The sequence below is a fragment of the Giraffa tippelskirchi genome, chromosome 5, assembly GCF_054371585.1.
Source record: "Giraffa tippelskirchi isolate mGirTip1 chromosome 5, T2T-mGirTip1v1.2.pri, whole genome shotgun sequence".
NCBI lineage: Eukaryota > Metazoa > Chordata > Mammalia > Artiodactyla > Giraffidae > Giraffa > Giraffa tippelskirchi.
The window spans coordinates 170,773,090-170,798,934 of record NC_137279.1 but is presented as its reverse complement, the minus strand read 5'-3'; the positions used below and the strand labels follow the sequence as shown (position 1 = coordinate 170,798,934).

The 25,845-nt window shown below is 36.5% G+C and overlaps 1 protein-coding gene across 10 annotated transcripts in view; it reads right to left on the bottom strand.

Annotated features, from left to right (window-relative positions):
* The window catches only part of LOC145504408 (BEN domain-containing protein 5), a 1,377,102-nt gene that overhangs the window by 1,187,495 nt on the left and 163,762 nt on the right, over nucleotides 1-25,845 (bottom strand). For 9 of the 10 annotated variants that reach the window (XR_014052189.1, XM_081485143.1, XM_081485147.1 and 6 more), the window contains one exon: nucleotides 59-183. Coding sequence is in view for 9 of the 10 variants with exons in the window: in XM_081485143.1 (XP_081341269.1) it covers nucleotides 59-183 (125 nt within the window). In the remaining variant the exon portion in view is untranslated. Of the gene's footprint in view, nucleotides 1-22; nucleotides 184-25,845 lie in introns of all 10 variants that reach the window. The other variant, XM_081485144.1, reaches the window with a different exon arrangement.

The window sequence follows — 25,845 nt, the reverse complement described above, 5'->3', positions numbered from 1 at the left end:
AACAAAAGCATAATCTTCTTACCAAAACCACACTGAAGTGATCCACTATTTCTCTCACCTGTGATTCTTTCACATTTTCAACAGTAAAGTTGAACCAGACACGGAAGCGAGGATTACAGGTGTCCGGCCTAATGAATAAATCATACTCAAACTCAGAGACCTGGTCCACCCGTCCAAGGTTACCTGTTAATAAAAATTAAGATAACTGGGTATTAATAGAAGTTCATGAAGCTCAATAGCACATACATTTAAATATTATGAGCTCTGACAATGATATTTTGTCATCATTTGGTACTTATAGGTTCATCTTTCAGAATCTATTAGGCTGCCACCAACTCTGAATGTAGTCCAGGATAAGAGGAGGTTTTCAGCTAGTCTAGGCTGTGGAACAAGCAACTCCTTCTGTCATTACAACCTAGAAGATCAATTTGTGCTACAAGTGTCTTTGACAGACTGGTATGCTATATAGAGCAAATGACAAGCACTCTTAAAATAAGTAAAAACCACAACCAAACTTCAGTTTCCTAGTTAGGAAAACAAAAATGATAACACCCTGTGTCTTCTGTATTAAGCTTTATGGTATACAAGTTATCTCTAATATATTTGATTTTATTTAATTCTCACAACACCGCTATGCAATTTGTACTGTATTTTGTACATTTTCAAACTTTTATCAGACATGTTAAGAGAATATACAAAGCAGAGTAAGGGTTAAACAAAAATTAGAAGTAGTTTCTACATAAAAATAATAATGGTAAAATCACAAACAACCATAAAATTAATTTCCATTTTCTCCACCAACAAAGCAGGCATATCAAAAGTGTAAAAACTTACATGGGACTCCCATTCTTTGTCTCTCCTCTCTCCATCTAATATTCTAATGAGTAGTAAATTTCCCAAAATTTTAACACTGGGATGGGATAAAAAATAAAAGCAAAGAGACTGGTGAATTCCCAAACCAGTTAATAAACCAGATAAAGAAGAGTAAACACAACTATAGAAAGCAACAAAGCAACTGATTGAGAAGTCAGTATGGTCTGCATTTGAAGAGTACAGCAATATCCTACTTGAACAGCAAGGTCTTACTAAATAGCACAAGGAACTATATTCAATATTCTGGGATAATACATAATGGAAAAAAATTTTTAAAAAAGAATACGTGTGTGTGTGTGTGTGTGTAACTAAGTCATTATGCTGTACAGAAGAAATTAACACAACATTGTAAGTCAACTATATGTCAGTTAATTTTTTTTAAAAATCCATAAGTCATTACAAAAAAATGAGCTCTAGTCTATCTTTCTCCAAAAGAACACTCAGAATTAAACTTTATACACACCAAAGTTCTAAATTATTTCTCTTACTAGTTCTATTGGAATGTCACTTGTTTTTCTGACCACCAGTTGTAGTGACAGGGTACTAGCCTAGGAATCAGCAGACCTAAATTCTAGTTCAATTGACCCACTGTGCAACAATGGGTAAATTACATACCCTCTCAAGGTCTCACTTGCAAAATGAGAATATTGAGTTACCTAATTTCTAAGGTTCCTTTCAGCTGTAACAGTCTTTGGCTGCCTGATTCTGAGATTGATCAGGAAATGATCCAAGATAATAAGATAAGCCTTAAAATCTCAACAGACCCATCACAAGCACGGAAATTGAAACTGTAATCAGAAATCTTCTAGCAAACAAAAGCCCAGGACCAGATGGTTTCACAGCTGAATTTTACCAAAAATTTAGAGAAGAGCTAACACCTATCCTACTCAAATTCTTCTAGAAAATTGCAGAGGAAGGTAAACTTCCAAACTCATTCTATGAGGCCACCATCACCCTAATATCAAAACCTGACAAAGATGCCACAAAAAAAAGAAAACTATAGGCCAATATCACTGATGAACATAGACGCAAAAATCCTTAACAAAATCCTAGCAAACAGAATCCAACAACATATTAAAAAGATCATACATCATGACCAAGTGGGCTTTATCCCAGGGATGCAAGGATTCTTCAATATCTGCAAATCAATCAATGTAATACACCTCATAAACAAATTGAAAAATAAAACCCATATGATTATTTCAATAGATGCAGAGAAAGCCTTTGACAAAATTCAACATCCATTTATGATAAAAAAAACCCTCCAAAAAGCAGGAATAGAAGGAACATGCCTCAACATAATAAAAGCTATATATGACAAACCCACAGCAAACATTATCCTAAATGGTTTAAAACTGAAAGCATTTGCCCTAGAGTCAGGAACAAGACAAGGGTGCCCACTCACGCCACTATTATTCAACATAGTTTTGGAAGTTTTGGCCACAACAATCAGCAGAAAAAGAAATAAAAGGAATCCAGATTGGAAAATAAGAAGTAAAACTCTCACTGTTTGCAGATGACATGATCCTCTACATAGAAAACCCTAAAGACTCCACCAGAAAATTACTAGAGCTAATCAATGAATATAGTAAAGTTGCAGGATATAAAATTAACACACAGAAATCCCTTGCATTCCTATACACTAACAGCGAAAAAACAGAAAGAGAAATTAAGGAAACAATTCCAATCATCATTGCAACGAAAAGAATAAAATACTTTGGAATATATCTACCTAAAGAAACAAAAGACTTATATATAGAAAACTATAAAACACTGGTGAAAGAAATCTAAGAGGACACAAATAGATGGAGAAATATACCGTGTTCATGGATCGGAAGAATCAATATAGTGAAAATGAGTATACTACCCAAAGCAATCTATAGATTCAATGCAATCCCTATCAAGCTACCAACGGTATTCTTCAGAGAACTAGAACAAATAATTTCACAATTTGTATGGAAATACAAAAAACCTCAAATAGCCAAAGCAACCTTGAGAAAGAAGAATGGAACTGGAGGAATCAACCTGCCTGACCTCAGGCTCTACTACAAAGCCACAGTCATCAAGACAGTATGGTACTGGCACAAGGACAGAAATATAGATTAACAGAACAAAATAGAAAGCCCACAGATAAATCCACGCACCTATGGACACCTTATCTTTGACAAAGGAGGCAAGAATATACAATGGAGAAAAGACAATCTCTTTAACAAGTGGTGCTGGGAAAACTGGTCAACCACTTGTAAAAGAATGAAACTAGAACACTTTCTAACACCATACACAAAAATAAACTCAAATGGATTAAAGATCTAAACATAAGACCAGAAACTACAAAACTCCTAGAGGAAAACATAGGCGAAACACTCTCCGACATAAATCACAGCAGGATCATCTATGACCCACCTCCCAGAATATTGGAAATAAAAGCAAAAATAAACAAATGGGACCTAATTAAAATTAAAAGCTTTTGCACAACAAAGAAAACTATAAGCAAGGTGAAAAGACAGCCTTCAGAATGGGAGAAAATAATAGCAAACGAAGCAACGGACAAACAATTAATCTCAAAAATATACAAGCAACTCCTGCAGCTCAACTCCAGAAAAACAAACGACCCAATCAAAAAGTGGGCCAAAGAACTAAACAGACACTTCTCCAAAGAAGACATACAGACGGCAAACAAACACATGAAAATATGCTCAACATCACTCATTATCAGAGAAATGCAAATCAAAACCACAGTGAGGTACCATTTCATGCCCATCAGAATGGCTGCTATCCAAAAGACTACAAGCAATAAATGCTGGAGAAGGTGTGGAGAAAAGGGAACCCTCTTACACTGTTGGTGGGAATGCAAACTAGTACAGATACTATGGAGAACAGTGTGGAGATTCCTCAAGAAACTGGAAATAGAACTGCCATATGACCCAGCAATCCCACTGCTGGGCATTCACACTGAGGAAACCAGACTTGAAAGAGACACGTGTACCCCAATGTTCATCACACTGTTTATAATAGCCAGGACATGGAAGCAACCAAGATGCCCATCAGCAGCCAAATGGATAAGGAAGCTGTAGTACATATACACAATAGAATATTACTCAGTCATTAAAAAGAATACATTTGAATTGGTTCTAATGAGGTAGATGAAACTGGAACCTATTATACAGAGTAAAGTAAGCCAGAAAAAAAAAAAACACCAACACAGTATACTAACACATATATATGGTATTTAGTTAATCTGTAAAGATAACCCTGTATGCGAGACATCAAAAGAGAAACAGGTAAATAGAACAGAATTATAGACTCTATGGGAGAAGGCAATGGAGGGATGATATGAAAGAATGGCATTGAAGCATGGAAATTATCATATGTGAAACGAATCACCAGTCCAGGTTCAACGCATGATACAGGGTGCTCGGGATTGGTGCACTGGGATGACCCGAAGGGATGGGATGGGGAGGGAGGTGGGAATGGGGTTCTGGAAGAGGAAAACATGGACACCCATGGTGGAATCATTTCAACGTATGGCAAAACAAATACAATATTGTAAAGCTAAAAAATAGATAAATAAACTAATTTAAAAATATCTTAGCATGAATAAAAACAAAGCTACTATCCATCAAAATCTGGGGATGAATAGAAAGCAGTTCAGTTCAGTTCACTTCAGTTCAGTCACTCAGTCATGTCCAACTCTTTGAGACCCCATGAATTGCAGCACGCCAGGCCTCCTTGTCCATCACCAACACCCAGAGTTTACCCAAACCCATGTCAATCGAGTTGGTGATGCCATCCAACCATCTCATCCTCTGTCATCCCCTTCTTTTCCTGCCCCCAATCATTCCCAGCATCAGGGTCTTTTCCAATGAGTCAACTCTTTGCATGAGGTGGCCAAAGTATTGGAGTTTCAGCTTCAACATCAGTCCTTCCAATGAACACCCAGGACTGATCTCCTTTAGGATGGACTGGTTGGATCCCCTTGCAGCGCAAGGGACTCTCAAGAGTCTTCTCCAACACCACAGTTCAAAAGGATCAATTCTTTGGTGCTCAGCTTTCTTTCTACTCAAACTCGCACACTCACACACGACTAATGGAAAAACCATAGCCTTTACTAGATGGACCTTTGTTGGCAAAGTAATGTCTCTGCTTTTTAATATGCTGTCTATGTTGGTCATAACTTTCCTTCCAAAGAGCAAGCTTCTTTTAATTTCATGGCTTCAGTCACCACTGAAGTGATTTTGGACCCAAAAAAATCAGGTCAGCCACTGTTGCCACTGTTTCCACTGTTTCCCCATCTATTTGCCGTTAAGTGATGGGACCAGATGCCATGATCTTAGTTTTCTGAATGTTGAGCTTTAAGCCAAATTTTTCACTCTCCTCTTCCACATTCATCAAGGAGCTCTTTAGTTCTACTTCACTCTCTGCCATAAGAGTAGTGTCATCTGCACATCTGAGGTTATTGATATTTCTTCTGGCAATCTTGATTTCAGCTTGTGCTTCATGCACTGCAGTGTATCTCATGATGTACTCTGCATAAAAGTTAAATAAGCAGGGTGACAATATACAGCCTGGATGTACTCCTTTTCCTATTTGGAACCAGTCTGTTGCTCCTTGTCGAGTTCAAACTGTGGCATCCTGACCTGCATACAGATTTCTCAAAGAGGCAGGTCAGGTGGTCTGGTATTCCCACCTCTTTCAGAATTTTCCACACTTTATTGTGATCCACACAGTCAAAGGCTTTGGCATAGTCAATAAAGCAGAAATAGATGTTTTTCTGGAACTCTCTTGCTTTTTCGATGATCCAGCAGATGTTGGCAATTTGATCTCTGGGTCCTCTGCCTTTTGTAAAACCAGCTTGAACATCTGGAATTTCACAGTTCACGTATTGCTGAAGCCTGGCTTGGAGAATTTTGAGCATTACTTTGCTAGTGTGTGAGATAAGTGCAATTGTGCAGCAGTTTGAGTATGCTTTGGCATTCCCTTTCTTTGGGATTAGAATGAAAACTGACCTTTTTCAGTCCTGTTGCCACTGCTGAGTTTTCCAAATTTGCTAGCATATTGAGTGCAGCACTTTCACAGCATCATCTTTCAGGATTTGAAATAGCTCAACTGGAATTCCATCACCTCCACTAGCTTTGTTCGTAGTGATGCTTCCTAAGGCCCATTTGACTTCACATTCCAGGACGTCTGGCTCTAGGTGAGTGATCACACCATCGGGGTTATCTGGGTCATGAAGATCTTTTTTGTACTGTTCTTCTGTGTATTCTTGCCACCTCTTCTTATATCTTCTGTTTCTGTTAGGTCCATACCATTTCTGTCCTTCATTGAACCCATCTTTGCATGAAATGTTCCTTTGGTATCTCTAATTTTCTTGAAGAGATCTCTAGTCTTCCCCATTCTATTTTCCTCTATTTCTTTGCACTGATCACTGAGGAAGGCTTTCTTATCTCTCCTTGCTATTCTTTGGAACTCTGCATTCAAATGGGTAAATCTTTCCTTTTGTCCTTTGCTTTTCACTTCTCTTCTTTATACAGCTATTTGTAAGTCCTCCTCAGACAGCCATTTGGCTTTTTTGCATTTCTTTTTCTTGAGGATGGTCTTGATCCCTGTCTCCTGTACAATGTCATGAACCTCCATCCATAGTTCATCATGCACTCTATCGGATCTAGTCCTTTAAGTCTATTTCTCACTTCCAGTGTATAATAAGGGATTTGATTTAGATCATACCTGAATGGTCTAGTGGTTTTCCCTACTTTCTTCAATTTAAGTCTGAATTTGCCAATAAAGAGTTCATGATCTGAGCTACAATCAGCTCCCAGTGTTGTTTTTGCTGACTATATAGAGCTTCTCCATCTTAGGCTGCAAAGAATATAATCAATCTGATTTCGGTATTGACCCCCTGGTGATGTACATGTGTAGAGTCTTCTCTTGTGTTTTTGGAAGAGGGTGTTTGCTCTGACAAGTGCCTTCTCTTGGAAAAACTCTGTTAGCCTTTGCCCTGCTTCATTCTGTACTCCAAGGCCAAATTTGACTGTTACTCCAGGTGTTTCTTGACTTCCTACTTTTGCATTCCAATCCCCTATAATGAAAAGGACATCTTTTTGGGGTGTTAGTTCTAAAAGGTCCTATAGGTCTTCATAGAACCATTTGACTTCAGCATTACTGGTCAGGGCATAGACTTGGATTATCGTGATATTGAATGGTTTGCCTTGGAAACGAACAGAGATCATTCTATCGTTTTTGAGATTGCATCCAAGTACTTCATTTAGGACTCTTTTGTTGACTATGATGGTTATTCCATTTCTTCTAAGGGATTCTTGCCCACAATAGTAGATATAATGGTCATCTGAGTTTAATTCACCCATTCTAGTCCATTTTAGTTTGCTGATTCCTAAATTGTTGGTGTTCACTCTTGCCATCTCCTGTTTGACCACTTCCAATTTGCCTTGATTCATGGACCTAACATTTCAGGTTCCTATGCAATATTGTTCTTTACAGCATCAGACCTTGTTTCTATCACCAGTCACATCCACATATGCGTATTGTTTTTGCTTTTTCTCTGTCTCTTCATTCTTTCTGGAGTTAGTTCTCTACTGATCTCCAGTAGCATACTAGGCACCTTTGACATGGGGAGTTCATCTTTCAGCATCCTATCTTTTTGCCTTTTCATAGTGTTCATGGGGTTCTCAAGGCAAGAATACTGAAGTGGTTTGCCATTCCCTTCTCCAGTGGACCACATTTTGTCAGAACTCTCCACCATGTCCCGTCCCTGCTTAATAGTATAAGATTTTATTGCTTCTCCCTGAGATCAAGAATAAGGAAGTACATCTTCATCACTTCTATTCAACATCATTCTGGAGTACTAAACTTTGCAATAAGGCAAGAAAGACAAATCAAAGGTATAAAAGATATGAAGAAATAAATAAAAATATCCTTACTTACAGAAGATAATGTTTACATTAAAAAAATCTCAGAACATCTACAAAAAACTACTTGAAATAAGAAACAAGTTTATTTCTATCTTTGTGCCAGTACCATACTGTCTTGATGACTGTGGCTTTGTAGTAGAGCCTGAAGTCAGGCAGGTTGATTCCTCCAGTTCCATTCTTCTTCCTCAAGATTGCTTTGGCTATTCGAGGTTTCTTATATTTCCATACAAATTGTGAGATGATTTGTTCTAGTTCTGTGAAAAATACCATTGGTAGCTTGATAGGGATTGCATTGAATCTATAGATTGCTTTGGGTAGTATACTCATTTTCACTATATTAATTCTTCCAATCCATGAACACGGTATATTTCTCCATCTGTTTGTGTCCTCTTTGATTTCTTTCATCAGTGTTTTATAGTTTTCTATATATAAGTCTTTTGTTTCTTTAGGTAGATATATTCCTAAGTATTTTATTCTTTTTGATGCAATGGTGAATGGTATTGTTTCCTTAATTTCTCTTTCTGTTTTCTCAGTATTGGAGTATAGGAATGCAAGGGATTTCTGTGTGTTAATTTTATATCCTGCAACTTTACTATATTCATTGATCAACTCTAGTAATTTTCTAGTAGAGTCTTTAGGGTTTTCTATGTAGAGGATCATGTCATCTGCAAACAGTGAGAGTTTTACTTCTTCTTTTCCTATCTGTATTCCTTTTATTTCTTTTTCAGCTCTGATTGCTGTGGCCAAAACTTCCAAAACTATGTTGAATAGTAGTGGTGAAAGTGGGCATCCTTGCCTTGTTCCTGACTTTAGGGGAAATGCTTTCAATTTTTCACCATTGAGGATAATGTTTGCTGTGGGTTTGTCATATATAGCTTTTATTATGTTGAGATATGTTCCTTCTATTCCTGCTTTCTGGAGGGTTTTAATCATAAATGGATGCTGAATTTTGTCAAAGGCTTTTTCTGCATCTATTGAGATAACCATATGGTTTTTTTCTTTCAATTTGTTAATGTGGTGTATTACATTGATTGATTTGCGGATGTTAAAAAAACCTTGCATTCCTGGGATAAAGCCCACTTGGTCATGATGTATGATCTTTTTAATATGATGTTGGATTCTGTTTGCTAGAATTTTATTAAGGATTTTTGCATCTATGTTCATCAGTGATATTGGCCTGTAGTTTTCCTTTTTTGTGACATCTTTGTCTGGTTTTGGAATTAGGGTGATGGTGGCCTCATAGAATGAGTTTGGAAGTTTACCATCTTCTGCAATTTTCTGGAAGAGTTTGAGTAGGATAGGTGTTAGCTCTTCTCTAAATTTTTGGTAGAATTCCGCTGTGAAGCCGTCTGGTCCTGGGCTTTTGTTTGCTGGAAGATTTCTGATTACAGTTTCGATTTCCGTGCTTGTGATGGGTCTGTTAAGATCTTCTATTTCTTCATGGTTCAGTTTTGGAAAGTTATACTTTTCTAAGAATTTGTCCATTTCTTCCAAGTTGTCCATTTTATTGGCATATAGCTGTTGGTAGTAGTCTCTTATGATCCTTTGTATTTCCCATGGAACAAAATAGAAAGCCCAGAGATAAACCCACGCACATATGGACACCTTATCTTCGACAAAGGAGGCAAGAATATACAATGGAGAAAAGACAATCTCTTTAACAAGTGGTGCTGGGAAAACTGGTCAACCACTTGTAAAAGAATGAAACTAGAACACTTCCTAACACCGTACACAAAAATAAACTCAAAATGGATTAAAGATCTAAACGTAAGACCAGAAACAATAAAACTCCTAGAGGAAAACATAGGCAAAACACTCTCCGACATAAATCACAGCAGGATCCTCCATGACCCACCTCCCAGAATATTGGAAATAAAAGCAAAAATAAACAAATGGGACCTAATTAAAATTAAAAGCTTTTGCACAACAAAGGAAACTATAAACAAGGTGAAAAGACAGCCTTCAGAATGGGAGAAAATAATAGCAAATGAAGCAACAGACAAACAATTAATATCAAAAATATACAAGCAACTTCTGCAGCTGAATTCCCGAAAAATAAACGACCCAATCGAAAAATGGGCCAAAGAACTAAACAGACATTTCTCCAAAGAAGACATACAGATGGCTAACAAACACATGAAAAGATGCTCAACATCACTCATTATTAGAGAAATGCAAATCAAAACCACAATGAGGTATCATTTCACACCAGTCAGAATGGCTGCTATCCAAAAGTCTACAAGCAATAAATGCTGGAGAGGGTGTGGAGAAAAGGGAACCCTCTTACACTGTTGGTGGGAATGCAAACTAGTACAGCCACTATGGAGAACAGTGTGGAGATTCCTTAAAAAACTGGGAATAGAACTGCCATATGACCCAGCAATCCCACTGCTGGGCATATACACCGAGGAGACCAGAATTGAAAGAGACGCGTGTACCCCAATGTTCATCGCAGCACTGTTTACAATAGCCAGGACATGGAAGCAACCTAGATGTCCATCAGCAGACGAATGGATAAGGAAGCTGTGGTACATATACACAATGGAATATTACTCAGCCATTAAAAAAAATACATTTGAATCGGTTCTACTGAGATGGATGAAACTGGAGCCCATTATACAGAGTGAAGTAAGCCAGAAAGAAAAACAACAATACAGTATACTAATGCATATATATGGAATTTGAAAGATGGTAACGATAACCCTATATGCGAGACAGAATAAGAGACACAGATGCATGGAACAATTTTATGGACTCTGAGGGAGAAGGTGAGGGTGGGACGTTCTGGGAGAATAGCATTGAAACATGTATATTATCATATGTGAAACAGAACACCATTCCATGTTCGATGCATGTGACAAGGGCTCAGGGCCGGGGCAATGGGATGATCCAGAAGGATGAGATGGGGAGGGAGATGGGTGGGGGGTCCAGGAAGGGGAACACATGTAAACCCATGGCTGATTCATGTCAATGTATGGCAAAAACTATTACAATATTGTAAAGTAATTAGCCCCCAACTAAAATAAATAAATTTATAAAAAAAATAAAAAATAAAAAATAAAAAAATAAAAAAAATAAAAAAAAAAGAAACAAGTTTAGCAAAGTCGTAAGATACAAAGTCAAGATAAATACAAAATCAGTTGTAACAGCAGCAAACAACTGTACTACCAGCTAGTAAATGGAAACCCAAACTTGAGGACCCCATTCAAAGTACCATTATAACCTCAAAACACCTAGAAATTTGTCTAACTAGATGTCTAGATCTTCTACAATGAAAGTTACAAAATATTGCTGAGAGAATTTGAGAAATACCTATGCAAAAGGAAATATACGTTGTATGTTCAGAGATGAAAGACTGAAAATTGTTAAGATGGCAACTCGCCTAAATATACGTATACAGGTTCAATGGAACGATAATCAAATCACAGAAGTCTTTTTGTAGAAATTGACTAGTTTAATTGTGTAAGAAAATACAAAGGACCTAGTATAATCAAAGCAATTTAATGAAGAAAAAAGAGCAAAAACTGTTAAAAAAAAGAAGTTATAGTAATCAAGATAGCTTGATTTCAAAACGATATATAGATCTATAGATACACAGATGAGTGGAACAGATAACAGAGACAGAAATAGACCTACACATATATAAGCAATTGATTTGCAAGGCAACTCAATGAAGAATTATAAGTCTTTCCAATAAATAGAGCTGAAAATAAGGATCAACTCTTACTTAAAATCATACATAGAAATTAACCCAAAATAGATCATAAGTCTAAATGTAAGATCTAAAATTATAAAAGCTTGTAGAACAAAACATGAAAGAAAATTTTGCAGTCTTTGATTAGGTAAAGATTTCTTCTATAGAACACCAAAAACATGAAATATTAACTAAAAATGATAATTGGATTAAAAAACACTTTCATTTTTTGAAATACACTGTTATAACATGCAAAGGGAAGCCACAGACTGGGAGAGGATATCTGCCAACCTCTACAAAGGACTTGTGTCCAGAATGTACAAAGAACTCTACAAATCAAAATTAATATGAACAATTCAACCAGAAAATGAGCAAAAATTTTGAATAGACACATCACAATAAAAGAAGAGTGCTCCAAAACACATAAAATATGCCAAACTCCATTTATTATCAAAGAAATACGAACTAAAACTATGATGACCACACACCTATCAGAATAGCTTTTAAAAAGAAGCATAGCTCGGTTCATTTTATTAAAAGATGGATTTTGATAATTTTATTATGCTTCATAAGCATCAAAATTAGTAATATAACTAATTATTATCAATTATATGTTAATAATAGCCTGATAACTTATTCCAGAAGTGTTTTTAATCTTTATTTTTTAAGTTATGGGAAATAAGTTTTTAATATGTACATATATACATGTATAGAAGATTTTGTTGTGAGAGGCAGGATAAAGTGATCACTAAGACTTTCAAGCAAAAAAATACACAGTGTATTAGGATATTTCTGTGGGTAATGTAAAAGGAAAACATGATTTTATGTACAAAGAAGAAACAATGTACCTTTTCTGCTTAGAAAAGTCTGCTCATTTACTATTAAACGGCTAATAACAGCTAACTACTATATACTGCTGCTGCTGCTAAGTTGCTTCAGTCGTGTCCGACTCTGTGCGACCCCATAGACGGCAGCCCACCAGGCTCTCCTGTCCCTGGGATTCTCCAGACAAGAATACTGGAATGGGTTGCCATTTCCTTCTCCAACGCATGAAAGTGAAAAGTGAAAGTGAAGTCACTCAGTCATGTCCGACTCAGCGACTCCATGGACTGCAGCCTACCAGGCTCCTCCGTCCATGGGATTTTCCAGGCAAGAGTACTGGAGTGCGGTGCCAGCGCCTTCTCCTATTATATACTACTGTGTGCCAAAAACTCATCAAATTACCAAATTCTGTAAACTCATTTAAACATAACAACTCCAGAAGCTAAGCTACATTATCAATCTCATCTTACTATGAGGAAACTGAGACACCCAGACATTAAATAATTTACTTAAGGTCATAAAACTAAGTAAGGTGTCAGGATGAAAGAGTGAGCTAAGAGGCCAGACTCAATCTGTGTCATCTCATTAATGTTAAATAATTCATACAGCCTAGATCTGAACCCATCTACTCCAACTTGGGTATTTGATTTTATTCATCAAAGAAAATTTTAATCCAGTAAGACACCTTTGTATTTTAACGGTGGCACAGTCCATTTACCTTGGTGCAATTACTGACTTTTTAAAATCTTGTTTTTCCTAATTATCTTTCTTTTATCATATGTCTCTTGCCTCCTCTTCCACTAATCAAGTTTTCTTTGTCTCTATTCCCTTTCTGTCAATTTGGAAGGTTACATTCTATTTATGTTCTACTGTTATTATCCTTAAATTTTAAAAGATCAATACTTGGCATAAAGTATAAATTTAAATATCTGTACCTTCCTCTCCTCAAAATTCAAGAATATTAGAACAATCACTCTCTTATACTATCTTTCTCCCTCATGGTTTTGAAGAACTTCTCTTTATTTATAGTTACTCTGTAGTTTCACTGTTATTAATACATTTCAGGGAGAAGTGGTTTGAAGGATAGAGTTTTAGTTATTTTACAGGAGTTGTGTTTACAATATGAAAGATTCATGTCTTTCATAAGTCATTACTTTGAATATTGCCTCTATGTGATTGTCTCCTGGAATTCTTCATCTTAACATAACTTAAGTTTTCTTCTATACATTTCATCTATATTCATCTCTGTGATTGCTCAGCCCTGTCTTCTACTTCATTAATCTATCTTCAGTTGTATAATGAGATATTTAACCCAGCCTCAGAGTTTTCAATTTAACCAAACTTCAGAGTTATATATTTTGATGATTATATATATTTCATTTTCAGACATTCAACTTGGCTCTTTCATAAACACATATGATTTATTTTTATAATAACTTTTCTTGACTTTTTGAGTCTTCCTTTTACACCTTTAATCATTTTAAACACACGCGCTTATATCTTCTCTTTAGAAATTTTTGGAGTTTTATGCTAGTATTTGTTGAGTTTGCTACTTCTCATCCACAGTATACTGTTTCTTTCTGTGTTTTAAAATATTTGTTTTTAAATTCACCTACACTATCTGTTGGAGTGGGAAATGGCAACCCACTCCAGTATTCTTGCCTGGAGAATCCCATGGACAGAGGAGCCTGGTGGGCTACAGTCCATGGGGTCCCTAAGAGTCGGATATGACTGAGCAAATAATACTTTCACATTATCTGTAGAATCCCTGCACTTTGTAAAAATCTCTGTGCTGATCCTTCTCGGAAGGAATGATCCTTCTAGGTTTTTGCAGTTTTGCATTTGTTTCTTAAAAGCACTCCAGCAATGTCTCCATCCTGTGACTACTTTTTAAATTAAATTTTCATTTGGGAAAAATGGCATTTCATTAAGAAAGATGTGGGAATTTTGATCCCAAAACCTTGGTATAATGCCACAGGTACAAATTTTAGGGAAGACTGTCTATTCTGCTCTTGTGTATTAGAAAGATCATAATTTGAAGGTTAGACAAACATAAACTCGAATCATAGCTCTGCCATTTCCTAATTTTAAAGCATTGGGCATATCTCTTAAGCACTCTAGACTTCAGTTTTCTTATCTGTCAAAGGAGATTTTAAAAAAAGGTTTTATTCACAATATTCTTATAAAGATTAAATGAGATCATGTATATAATTACCTAGTCAGTGTTTCAGCCCAGAATTACTGGAGTCATCTTGTAGTCTTAATTTCATATTGATAACTAATCCACCAAGGAATACTTTTAGGAACATAAGAGATTACTACAAGCAACAAGATGCCAAAAAATTTGACAACCTAGAAGAAATGGACAAATTCTAAGAAAGGTACAACCTACCAAGACTGAACCAGGAAGAAATAGGAAACATGAACAGACCAACCATAAAGTACTGAAATTGTAATTTAAAAACTTTCAACAAACAAAAGTCCAGGACCAGATAGCATCACAGAAGAATTCTATCAAACCTTTTAAGAAGAGTTAGCATCTATCCTTCTCAAACTCTTCCAAAACATTGCAGAGGAAAGAACACACCCAAGATCATTCTCGGAGGCCACCATCACTCTGATACCAAAACCAGACAAAGATATCACAAAAACTGAAAATGATAGGCCAATACCACTAATGAACATAGATGCAAATATCCTCAACAAAATACTAGCAAACTGAATCTGATAGCACATTAAATGGATCATACACTATAATCAAGTGGGCTTTAACTCAGGGATGCAAGGATTCTTTAACATATGCAAATTAATCAATGTGATACACCATATTAACAAACTGAAGAATTAAAATCATAGGATTATCTCAATAGATGCAAAAAAAGATTTTGACAAAACTCAGCACTCATTTACAGTAAAAATTCTCCAGAAAGGTGGCATAGAGAGAACCTACCTCAACAAAATAAAGGCCACATATGACAAACACATAGCATATTTCATACTCAACGTTGAAAAACTGAAAGCATTTCCTCTAGGATAAGGAGCAAGACAAAAATATCCTCTCTTGCACTCTTATGCAACATAATTTGGGGAGTGTTAGCCATAGCAATCAGAGAAGAAAAGGAAATAAAAGGAACTCAAATTGGAAAAGGAGAAGTAAAACTGTCACTGTTTGTAGATGACATGATACTATACATAGAAAATCCTAAAGATCCTACCAGAAAACTACTACATCTCAGCAAAGAATTTGGTAAAATTATAGGATATAAAATTAATACACAGAAATCTCTTGCTTTCCTATATACTACCAATGAAAGATCACAAAGATGAATTAAGGAAACAATTTCATTTACCATCACATCAAAAAGAATGAACTACTTCAGAATAAACCTGCATAAGGAGGTAAAAGACCTGCACTCAGAAAACTATAAGACATTGATGAAGACAATCAAAGATGACACATAAGGAGAGATATACCATGTTCCTGAATCATAAGGATCAATATTGCCAAAATGACTCTACTACCCAAAGAAATCTACAATCTACAAATTCAGTGCACTCTCTATCAAATTATCAATGACATTTTTCAAAGAATTAGAAAAAATTCAACATTCAGGAACATAAGATATTACTACAAGCAACTGTATGCCAATAAATTTGAATTTGAAAAACTCAACATTCAAAAAACTAAGATCATGGCATCCAGTCCCATCACTTCATGGCAAATCAATGGGGAAACAATGGAAACAGTGACAGACTTTTCCTTGGGCTCCAAAATCAATGTGGATGGTGACTGCAGCCATGAAATTAAAAGATGCTTGCTCCTTGGAAGAAAAGCTATGACAAATCTAGACAGTGTATTAAAAAGCAGAGACATTACTTTGCTGACAAAGGTCTGTCTAGTCAAGCTATGGTTTTTCCAATAGTCATGTATAGATGTGAGAGTTGGGCCATAAAGAAGGCTGAGTGCCAAAGAATTGATGGTTTCAAACTGTGGTGTTGGAGAGTCCCTTGGACTGCAAGGAGATCAAACCAGTCAATCCTAAAGGAAATCAACCCTGAATACTCACTAGAAGGACTGATGCTGAAGCTGAAGCTCCAATACTTTGGCCCCCTGATCCAAAGTGCTGACCCATTGGAAAAGACCCTGATGTTGGGAAAGACTGAGGGCAAGAGAAGAAGGGAATGACAGAGGATGAGATAGTTGGATGGCATCATTGATTCAATGGACATGAGTTTGAACAAACTCTGGGAAATGATGAAGGACAGGAAAATATGGCATGCTGCAGTCCATGGGGTCAGAAAGAGTCAGACATGACTGAGCAACTGAACAAGAACAACAAGAAAAAACTTATAGTTTTTATAGAAACACAAAAGACCTTGAATAGCCGAAACAATCCTGGGAAAGAAAAATAGAGCTGGAAGAATAAGGCTCTCTGACTTCAGACTATATTACAAAGCTTCAGAAATCAAACACCATGATACTGGCTCAAAAACAGAAATGGAGATCAATGGAACATGATAGAAAGTCCAGAGATAAACCTACACACCTGTGTTCACTATGACAAAGGAGTCAACAATATACAATGAGGAAATGATAGTCCTTAATAAGTAGGCCTGAGAAAACTGGACAGCTATATATATAAAAGAGTGAAATCAGAATATTCTCTAAAAACATACACAAAAATAAACTCAAAATGTATTAGCGACCTAAATGTAAAGCTAGATACCATAAACTCTTAGAAGAAAACACAGGAAGAACACTCTCTGAGATAAATCGCAGCAAGATCTTTTTTGGTCCTTTTCCAAGGGTAAAAATCAACAAATGGGACCTAATTAAACTTAAAAGCTTTTGTATAGCAAAGGAAACCATAAACAAAACAAAAAGACAACCCTCAGAATGGGAGAAAATATTTGCAAACAAAGCAACTGAAAAGGGATTAATCTCCAAAATATACAAATAATTCAGGCAGCTCAGTATCAAAAAAAAAAAAAACAAAACTCAAACAAAAAAAGTGGGTCAAAGATCTAAATAAACATTTCTCCAAAGAAGACATATATATGGCCAACAAACTCATGAAAAGATGCTCACGTCATAATATTCAGTTCAGTTCAGTACAGTCGCTCAGTAGTGTCCGACTCTTTGCGACCCCATGAATTGCAGCACGCCAGGCCTCTCTGTCCATCACCAACTCCCGGAGTTCACCCAAACCTATGTCCATCAAGTTGGTGATGCCATCCAACCATCTCATCCTCTGTCGTCCCCTTCTCCTCCTGCCCCCAATCCTACCCAGCATTAGGGTCTTTTACAATGAGTCAACTCTTCGCATGAGGTGGCCAAAGTATTGGAGTTTCAGCTTCAACATTAGTCCTTCCAATGAACATCCAGGATTGATCTCTTTTAGGATGGATTGATTGGATCTCCTTGCAGTTCAAGGGACTCTCGAGAGTCTTCTCCAACACTACAGTTCAAAAGCATCAACTCTGCAGCGCTCAGCTTTCTTCACCATCCAACTCTCACATCCATACATGACCACTGGAAAAACCATAGCCTTGACTAGACGGACTTTTGTTGGCAAAGTAATGTCTCTGCTTTTAAATATGTAGCTAGGTTGGCCATGACCTTCCTTCCAAGGAGTAAGAGTCTTTTAATTTCATGGCTGCAATCACCATCAGCAGTGATTTTGGAGCCCCAAAAAATAAAGTCTGACACTGTTTCCACTGTTTCCCCATCTATTTCCCATGAAGTGATGGGACCAGATGCCATGATCTTAGTTTTCTGAACGTTGAGCTTTAAGCCAACTTTTTCACTCTCCTCTTTCACTTTCATCAAGAGGCTCTTTAGTTCTTCTTCCCTTTCTGCCATAAGGGTGGTGTCATCCGCATATCTGAGGATATTGATATTTCTCCCGGCAATCTTGATTCCAGCTTGTGTTTCTTCCAGCCCAGCATTTCTCATGATGTACTCTGCCTAGATGTTAAATAAGCAGGGTGACAATATACAGCCTTGAGGTACTCCTTTTCCTATTGGGAACCAGTCTGTTGTTCCATGTCCAGTTCTAACTGTTGCTTCCTGACCTGCATACAGGTTTCTCAAGAGGCAGGTCAGATGGTCTGGTATTCCCATCTCTTTCAGAATTTTCCACAGTTTATTGTGATCCACACAGTCAAAGGCTTTGGCATAGCCAATAAAGCAGAAATAGATGTTTTTCTGGAACTCTCTTGCTTTTTTGATGATCGATCGGATATTGGCAATTTGATCTCTGGTTCCTCTGCCTTTTGTAAAACCAGCTTGAACATCTGGAAGTTCATGGTTCACGTATTGCTGAAGCCTGGCTTGGAGAATTTTGAGCATTACTTTACTAGCATGTGAGATGAGGGCAATTGTGCGGTAGTTTGAGCATTCTTTGGCATTGCCTTTCTTTAGGATTGGAATGAAAACTGATCTTTTCCAGTCCTGTGGCCACTGCTGAGTTTTCCAAATTTGCTGGCATATCGAGTGCAGCACTTTCACAGCATCACCTTTGAGGATTTGAAATAGCTCAACTGGAATTCCATCACCTCCACTAGCTTTGTTTGTAGTGATGCTTTCTAAGGCCCACTTGACACCACATTCCAGGATGTCTGGCTCTAGGTGAGTGATCACACCATTGTGATTATCTGGGTCATGAAGATCTTTTTTGTACAGTTCTTCTGTGTATTCTTGCCACCTCTTCTTAATATCTTCTGCTTCTGTTAGGTTCATACCATTTCTCTCCTTTATCGAGCCTATCTTTTCATGAAATGTTCCTTTGGTATCTCTAATTTTCTTGAAGAGATATGTAGTCTTTCCAAATCTGTTGTTTTCCTCTATTTCTTTGCACTGATCGCTGAGGAAGACTGTCTTATCTCTCCTTGCTATTCTTTGGACCTCTGCATTCAGATGGGAATATCTTTCCTTTTCTCCTTTGCTTTTTGCTTCTCTTCTCTTCCCAGCTATCTGTAAGGCCTCCTCAGACAGCCATTTTGCTTTTTTGCATTTCTTTTCCATGTGGATTGTCTTGATCCCTGTCTGCTGTACAGTGTCACGAACCTCTGTCCATAGTTCATCAGGCACTCTGTCTATCAGATCTAGTCCCTTAAATCTATTTGTCACTTCTACTGTATACTCATAAGGGATTTGATCTAGGTCATACCTTAATGGACTAGTGGTTTTCCCTACTTTCTTCAATTTAAGAAATTCAAATTCAAATTCATAATATTAGAGAAATGCAAATTGAAACTACAATGGAGGATCACCTCTCAGCAGTCAGAATGGCCATCATCAGAAATCTACAAACAGGTCTTCCCTGGTGGTCCAGCAGTTAAGAATCTGCCTGCCAGGCTTCCATCCCTGGGCTGGGAAGATTCCACATGCCACGGGGCACCACTACTGAAGCTTATATGCCCTAGAGCCTGTGCTCTGCAACAAGAGAAGCCACCACAATGAGAAGCCCACACACTGAAACTACAGAGTAGCCTCTCCTCACCACAACTAGAGAAAGTCTGCACGCAGCAAAGACCCAGTGCAGCCAAAAATACATAAAACTTTTAAAAAATCTACAAATTGTAAATGCTGGAGAGGGTGTGGAGAAAAGGGAACCCTCTTATATTGTTGGTGGGACTGTAAACTGGTATAGTTACTATAGAGAAAAGTATGGAGGTTTCTTAAAAAAAAAAAAAATAGAGCTACCATATGATCCAGCAATCCAATTCTTCGACATGTATCTGGAGAAAATCATAATTCAAAAAGATACATGTATCCTAAGGTTCACTGCGGCATTGTTTACAATAGGCCATGGATGAAACCTAAACGTCCATCAACAGAGGAATGGGTAAAGATGATGTAGAACGTATATACAATGGAATACTACTCAGCCATAAAAAAGAACAAAATAATGCCATATGCTACAATATGGAAGGACCCAAAGGTTGTCATACTAAGTGAAGTAAGTAGACACAGAAAGACAAATATCATATGCTATTGCTGATATGTGGAATCTACAAAAGGGGTGCAAATGAAATTATTTACAAAAGAGAGAGTCACGGATACAGAAAATAAACTCATGTTTACCAGGGGAGAAAGGAGTAGAAGGACAAATTGGGAGACTGGGATTGACATATACACATTATTCGATATATAAAATGGATAACTAGTAAGGATCTACTGTATAGCATGGGGAACTCTTATTTAATACTCTATAATGACCTATATGGGAAAAGAATCTAAAAATGAGTAGATATATGTATACGTATGACTAATTCACTTTGTTATATACCTGAAATTTAACACAACATTGTAAATCAACTACACCCAAAAAAAATTTTTTTAAAGGTGTTACTTGTTATTAAAATCTATAGTGAAGATACCAGTATCTCTTCTTGTCATTCAATTTTAAACACAGCATATTCTGTAAGAGGAAAGTCACACTTATATAATGATTAAAGGATGATCTGGCATTAAAAAAAGGAATTCTTTCAAATACATCTAGAATCCAACTACTCCTCACTAATTCCACACATATCACTTTGATCCAAGCCACTATCTTCTCAAAACTGAACTATTCCTAACTAGTCTACTTGCCTGCCCTGTTCTAATCTATTATCAATACAATCACCAAGGTAATCATTCCAAATTGTAAGGGAGATCATGTTGTACCTTGTTCAAAACAGGGTTAGTATTTAATTTAGGATAAAACTCAAAGTTTTTAAACATTCCGATATGATAGATTTCCCTTTCACCTGCCTGATTTCACCTCCTACTATTCTCACACCACGTGGCCTCCTCATTATTTCTCTTATATGTCAGGTACACCTCAGCTTTATGGGATTTGCAATGGCTGTTCCTTCTTCCTAAAATTCTCATTCTCCACATTTCCACATGGATGACTCCTCAACCTTCTTTAAGTTGTTGTTCAAATCTCACCTCCTCAATGAGGTGATATGATCATTGTAAATACTCTCTTCACATTTCTGACTCTTGTAACCCTTCCTAATTTTCCCACAGGACTCACCAAATTCAAGCATACCATAATAATTACTAATTTAGTATAAGCATTATTTATTTCTGTCACCTCTGGTAAGAAAAAAAGCTTGGGAGTATTTTTTTCTGTTTGTTTTTGTTGTGTTCCCAACACCTGTCATGGTGTCCAGCCCAAACCAAGTATTCAATAAACATCTGTTACATAAATATATAAATAAAAGCAAATTCCCAAGGTTGTTAAGTAATATAAATTGCAGAGTTATTGTGGTAACATTTTGAAGGCATGTTCCATTCCAGTTCCTGTGCTGGGCACTGTGAATACAAAGATGAATCCAGTCCCCATCTTCCTGGAGCTTATAGTCAAGCTGGAACAATGATCATACAAGTGGGTTACTTCAATTTAAAGCATCAAGTGCTATGACAGAGAACTTACCAAAGGAAATCATAAAATGGTGTGAAAAAGTAAGTTATTGCTATACACTTAACCAGAAATCAACTGGTCAAAAGGAAAAGCCCTAAGATTCTCCAAAAACAGATCTTTAAGACTCTAAAATTTATTCTATTTTTCTGTATTTGTCCACTGAAGGTTATTTTGAGAAGTCAGTCAACTTAAATAGCATATGTTCTTGCCCTTTAAATGTTGGGTTATTTTCTTTATATAAAACAAGTTAAACGGTTCAGTCGATTTTTGAGAATATTAAGGTAATTATTTTTACTCTCTATTTTGACTGTATTTTTTCCTTTATTCCAGGAATATAAAGGAGTTCCCCAACCCATTAAAAAAAAAAAAAACCTCTCTCTATAGAAAAATTCCCTCTCTCTTTTTTATTTTTTTGTTTTCAAAAAAGAAAAAAAATGTATTTCTCTTTCTGCTTTCTAAAAAGCTGTTTTACTACTCTTTGTTCTTCAGATCTCTTATCTTACACAGGCATTTTAAACTGAAAACTATCTTAATGTATCTAGGAAGTAGACAAGGAACATTACATAATAATATTCTGAATTAAAATGCCCATTGGAAATGGTGAATTGGGATTCAGGGTGTCCAAGCAACAGACCCTCAGCAGGCTACTTCAGTTAAATGCTCCTCTGAAAGAATGAAACCCATATCTTACAAGTGACTATCTTTGGAAGATAAAATTAAAATGAGGAGGCTCACTTTAAGAAGTGAAGAAAAAAAGGAACTCCATTGTGCAGGAAAATTAGCAAAGGTCATATGACTTTCCCATTCTACCCAGCCAGTTAACATTCAAAATCTCACTTTCAACAGAAAAGTAACCACACTGATTCAACTAGTCAGGTGCGAAAGATCCTCCTAAAAAATAAAATGCTCACCCATGCGAGAGAAATTATTTCTTTCTGGATATCATTTAAAGCCCTGGATAGTGCAATTAGCCAAACGGGTGCCTCCTTCTCTGAAGGAGTTCATCTCTCCCTTGTCAACAAATTCACTTCTTCCTGGGAACATGTTTGTGATCTTGGCTCACCAAAAAAAAAAAGAGGCTTTCAAAGCCGCATACCTGCCTGATCAAAAGACTAAGATGGCAAAGAAACATAAATCAATGTAGACATGTCATTGTTGTATTACAGCCTGTATGATTAAAAAACAACCAACAATGCAGAATCATCACTGGTCCCTCCTCCAGAGAAGGCTAAAAGTAAGAAAAAACTTGAAAAATATGTTATCGCATAAATATCCTCAAAAATACATACTGTCTAAAAATAAAACCAATGGGAATACTGACCCCAGCAATAAGTATCTCCAAACACAACAATGCAGTAATACATTTCGGCTACCAAAAGAAATCAAAGGCATTTCATGTCTGTTTGGTTTGATCACCAAATGTTTATTGAGCATTTTCTATGTAACAAGCATTCTGCTATTTCACTAGTGATTCCAATGTGTTAGTATAGAATAGTGATTAAAATCAAAGAATCTAGAATAAAACTGCCTGGGTTCACAATACAGCTCTATCCCCTTTTATCTGTGTGACCTTAGACTAGATACTGTGCCTCAAATATTTCAATTGTAAATTCATAAAGTTGCTGTAAGGATTAAATGAGTGATATACGCAGAGGGGTGAGAACAGTTCCTGGTGCATAGACTTGGTGAATAAAAGAGGCTATCAATCAGTTAAGGAAAAGTAACACATAAGTAGTTATAAAAAAATAGGGCAAAAATCATACTTGAGATATACAAAAAGTGTTATAAGGACAAGAAGTCAAAGACTAACCCTACTCGGGGTTGCAGGATTGGCAACGGATCAACAGAAATGACATATCAGTTATACTGAAGGAAGAGCAAGAGTCTTCCAGATGTCAAATGGTAGATGGAAAAAAAAAAAAAAGCATGTGAAAGAGCACAGAACAATGAGACAGGAAAACTAGGCCAGGGAATTGCCATATGGTCAGGGTTCAATAACGTAAGAGTGCCAGGACATGAGGCTGAAGAGACAGATTAAGGTAAGAAATGAGGATTCATTGGAGAATTTTAAACAAAAGAGGAGTACATTCAAATTTCATTTTAAAAAGATTCATCCAGGGATAGCTTAAAGATAGAATGAGAGACTTACATAAAGTTCAATATAGAAGTAGTCATAATATATAGGAATACGTTGCAATGAGTCAAACAAGAATTCATGACGACTCACATAAAGCAGTGAGAGGAAGGAGTGTATAGAATCTATAGGTATTTGTTAAGGGATAAGATCATCTTCCACACTTGATAATTTTATTTAAATGCTTGATTAAATTTTATGGGAAAGACGGGGAAAAATATTAACATGTATGAAAAATAGCAATATGAAATTTCCTTTTATCAGGGAATAGTGAACTTGTTTTAGATATGAGCTCATTATCAAGACAGAACTTGAAAATGGAATGGATGATGATTTGGCAGGTTTGGACTAGAAAATCAAAGATACATTCCAACCAGAGGCGGATTTACTGAGAAGCAAGTGAAGCTGAAGCTTCAAGGTTTCTCACTTTATAAAGGACCTTTATAAAGGCTGAGAGTTCTGGAAAGTTATGGCAAGAAGAGACTACAATGCTGAACTACTTTGAAGCATTTCTGGTAAAAAGACTAAAGAGATTTCAGCAGAAAGGGACTTGAAATCCCAAGACATCAGTAATTCATTGCTGTCTCCTTTCTTATTCTGAATATATAATTTTATAATTTTGTACAATTTTTCTTAAAGACAACCTTTTGAAATTATATAAACTTCAAGCTGTATAAAACTTAGAATAATCCATGCTTTCAGGCCTCAGCTTCTGTGGCATTAAGAAATGGAGAGACCTGTAGTCTGACCCCTGGAGTCGTAAGCATAGTTTCATCTGAATCTACAGGAATTGATTCTCCAAGTAAATCAAAGATGATTTCCTTTAAATATATTAGGAACTATTAACCAGCAATTAAACATTGAATACATGATGAATAATTAATGATTTATATATCACCACACAATGATGAATAAAAATGGAGTTTTGAAGGTTGGATGACATTTTCAAAGTCATTCTTCTTCAGAGATTAAGAATGCTTTCTGGCACATATTTTCAAGAGGATGGACTATTGATTAGAATGACTGTCAGAAGACTCATTATAGCTCTGGAGCTATCATTGCTTACCTTTGTGACCTTGGGTTTCTGACAGAATTACTGTCTATTATAACTCTGAAAAGATTCTTATATTACCTTCTCTAGCTTCTCAATTAATCTTTCACTCAGTTTGTAGCAATAAATTCCTAATTGTTCTTTATGCCTGTAGTATCTAACATACCAAGACCCCCACTCTCTTAATTCAATTCCCAGAGAGTTGCCTTTCATGGCTTTTCTACCACCTAAAGGGCTTTCCAGGCGGGACTAGTGGTAAAGAATCTGCCTGCCAATGCAAAAGACCTAAGAGATGTGGGTTTGATCTCTGGGTCAGGAAGATCCCCTGGAGGTAGAGCACAGCAACTCACTCCAGTATTTTTGCCTGGAGAATCCCCATGGACAGAGGAGTCTGGCAGGCTACAGTCCATTGGATCACAAAGAGTCAGACACAACTGAAGAGACTTAGCATGCTATCACCTAATTAAATGTGAAATCGCATTCTTCCTACTTTATAATCCTAAAAGCAAAAAAAGTGCCTCTCTACCCATTTACAATAATTACAAACAAAGAGAGTCTTCAGGAAGGTTATGTCTGATTGATCCATACTTGGAACACATGCCCATGCCACAAGCCAATCTAGCGGCCAGGATAATATAATTAGTATCCTAGTTATCTGCTGATGCTCTTAGTCAAAGAAATGTAATCTGTTATGAGCAGGCGAAAGGGTAAATATGTATCATTCAGCCAGGCACATCAATTTGTATCAACCACAAAGAGAGTAAGGGACTAGTTTAGAGTTCCAGCTTGGTAATTATAAAATTAGTGATGCATTAACTGTAACAAGTGGTACAGGAAGACAAGTTATGAAGGAATTTTTTTTTTTTAGAAACATCAAGTTTGAGATATCTGTGGATCATTCAAAAGATAATATTCAATAACCACTA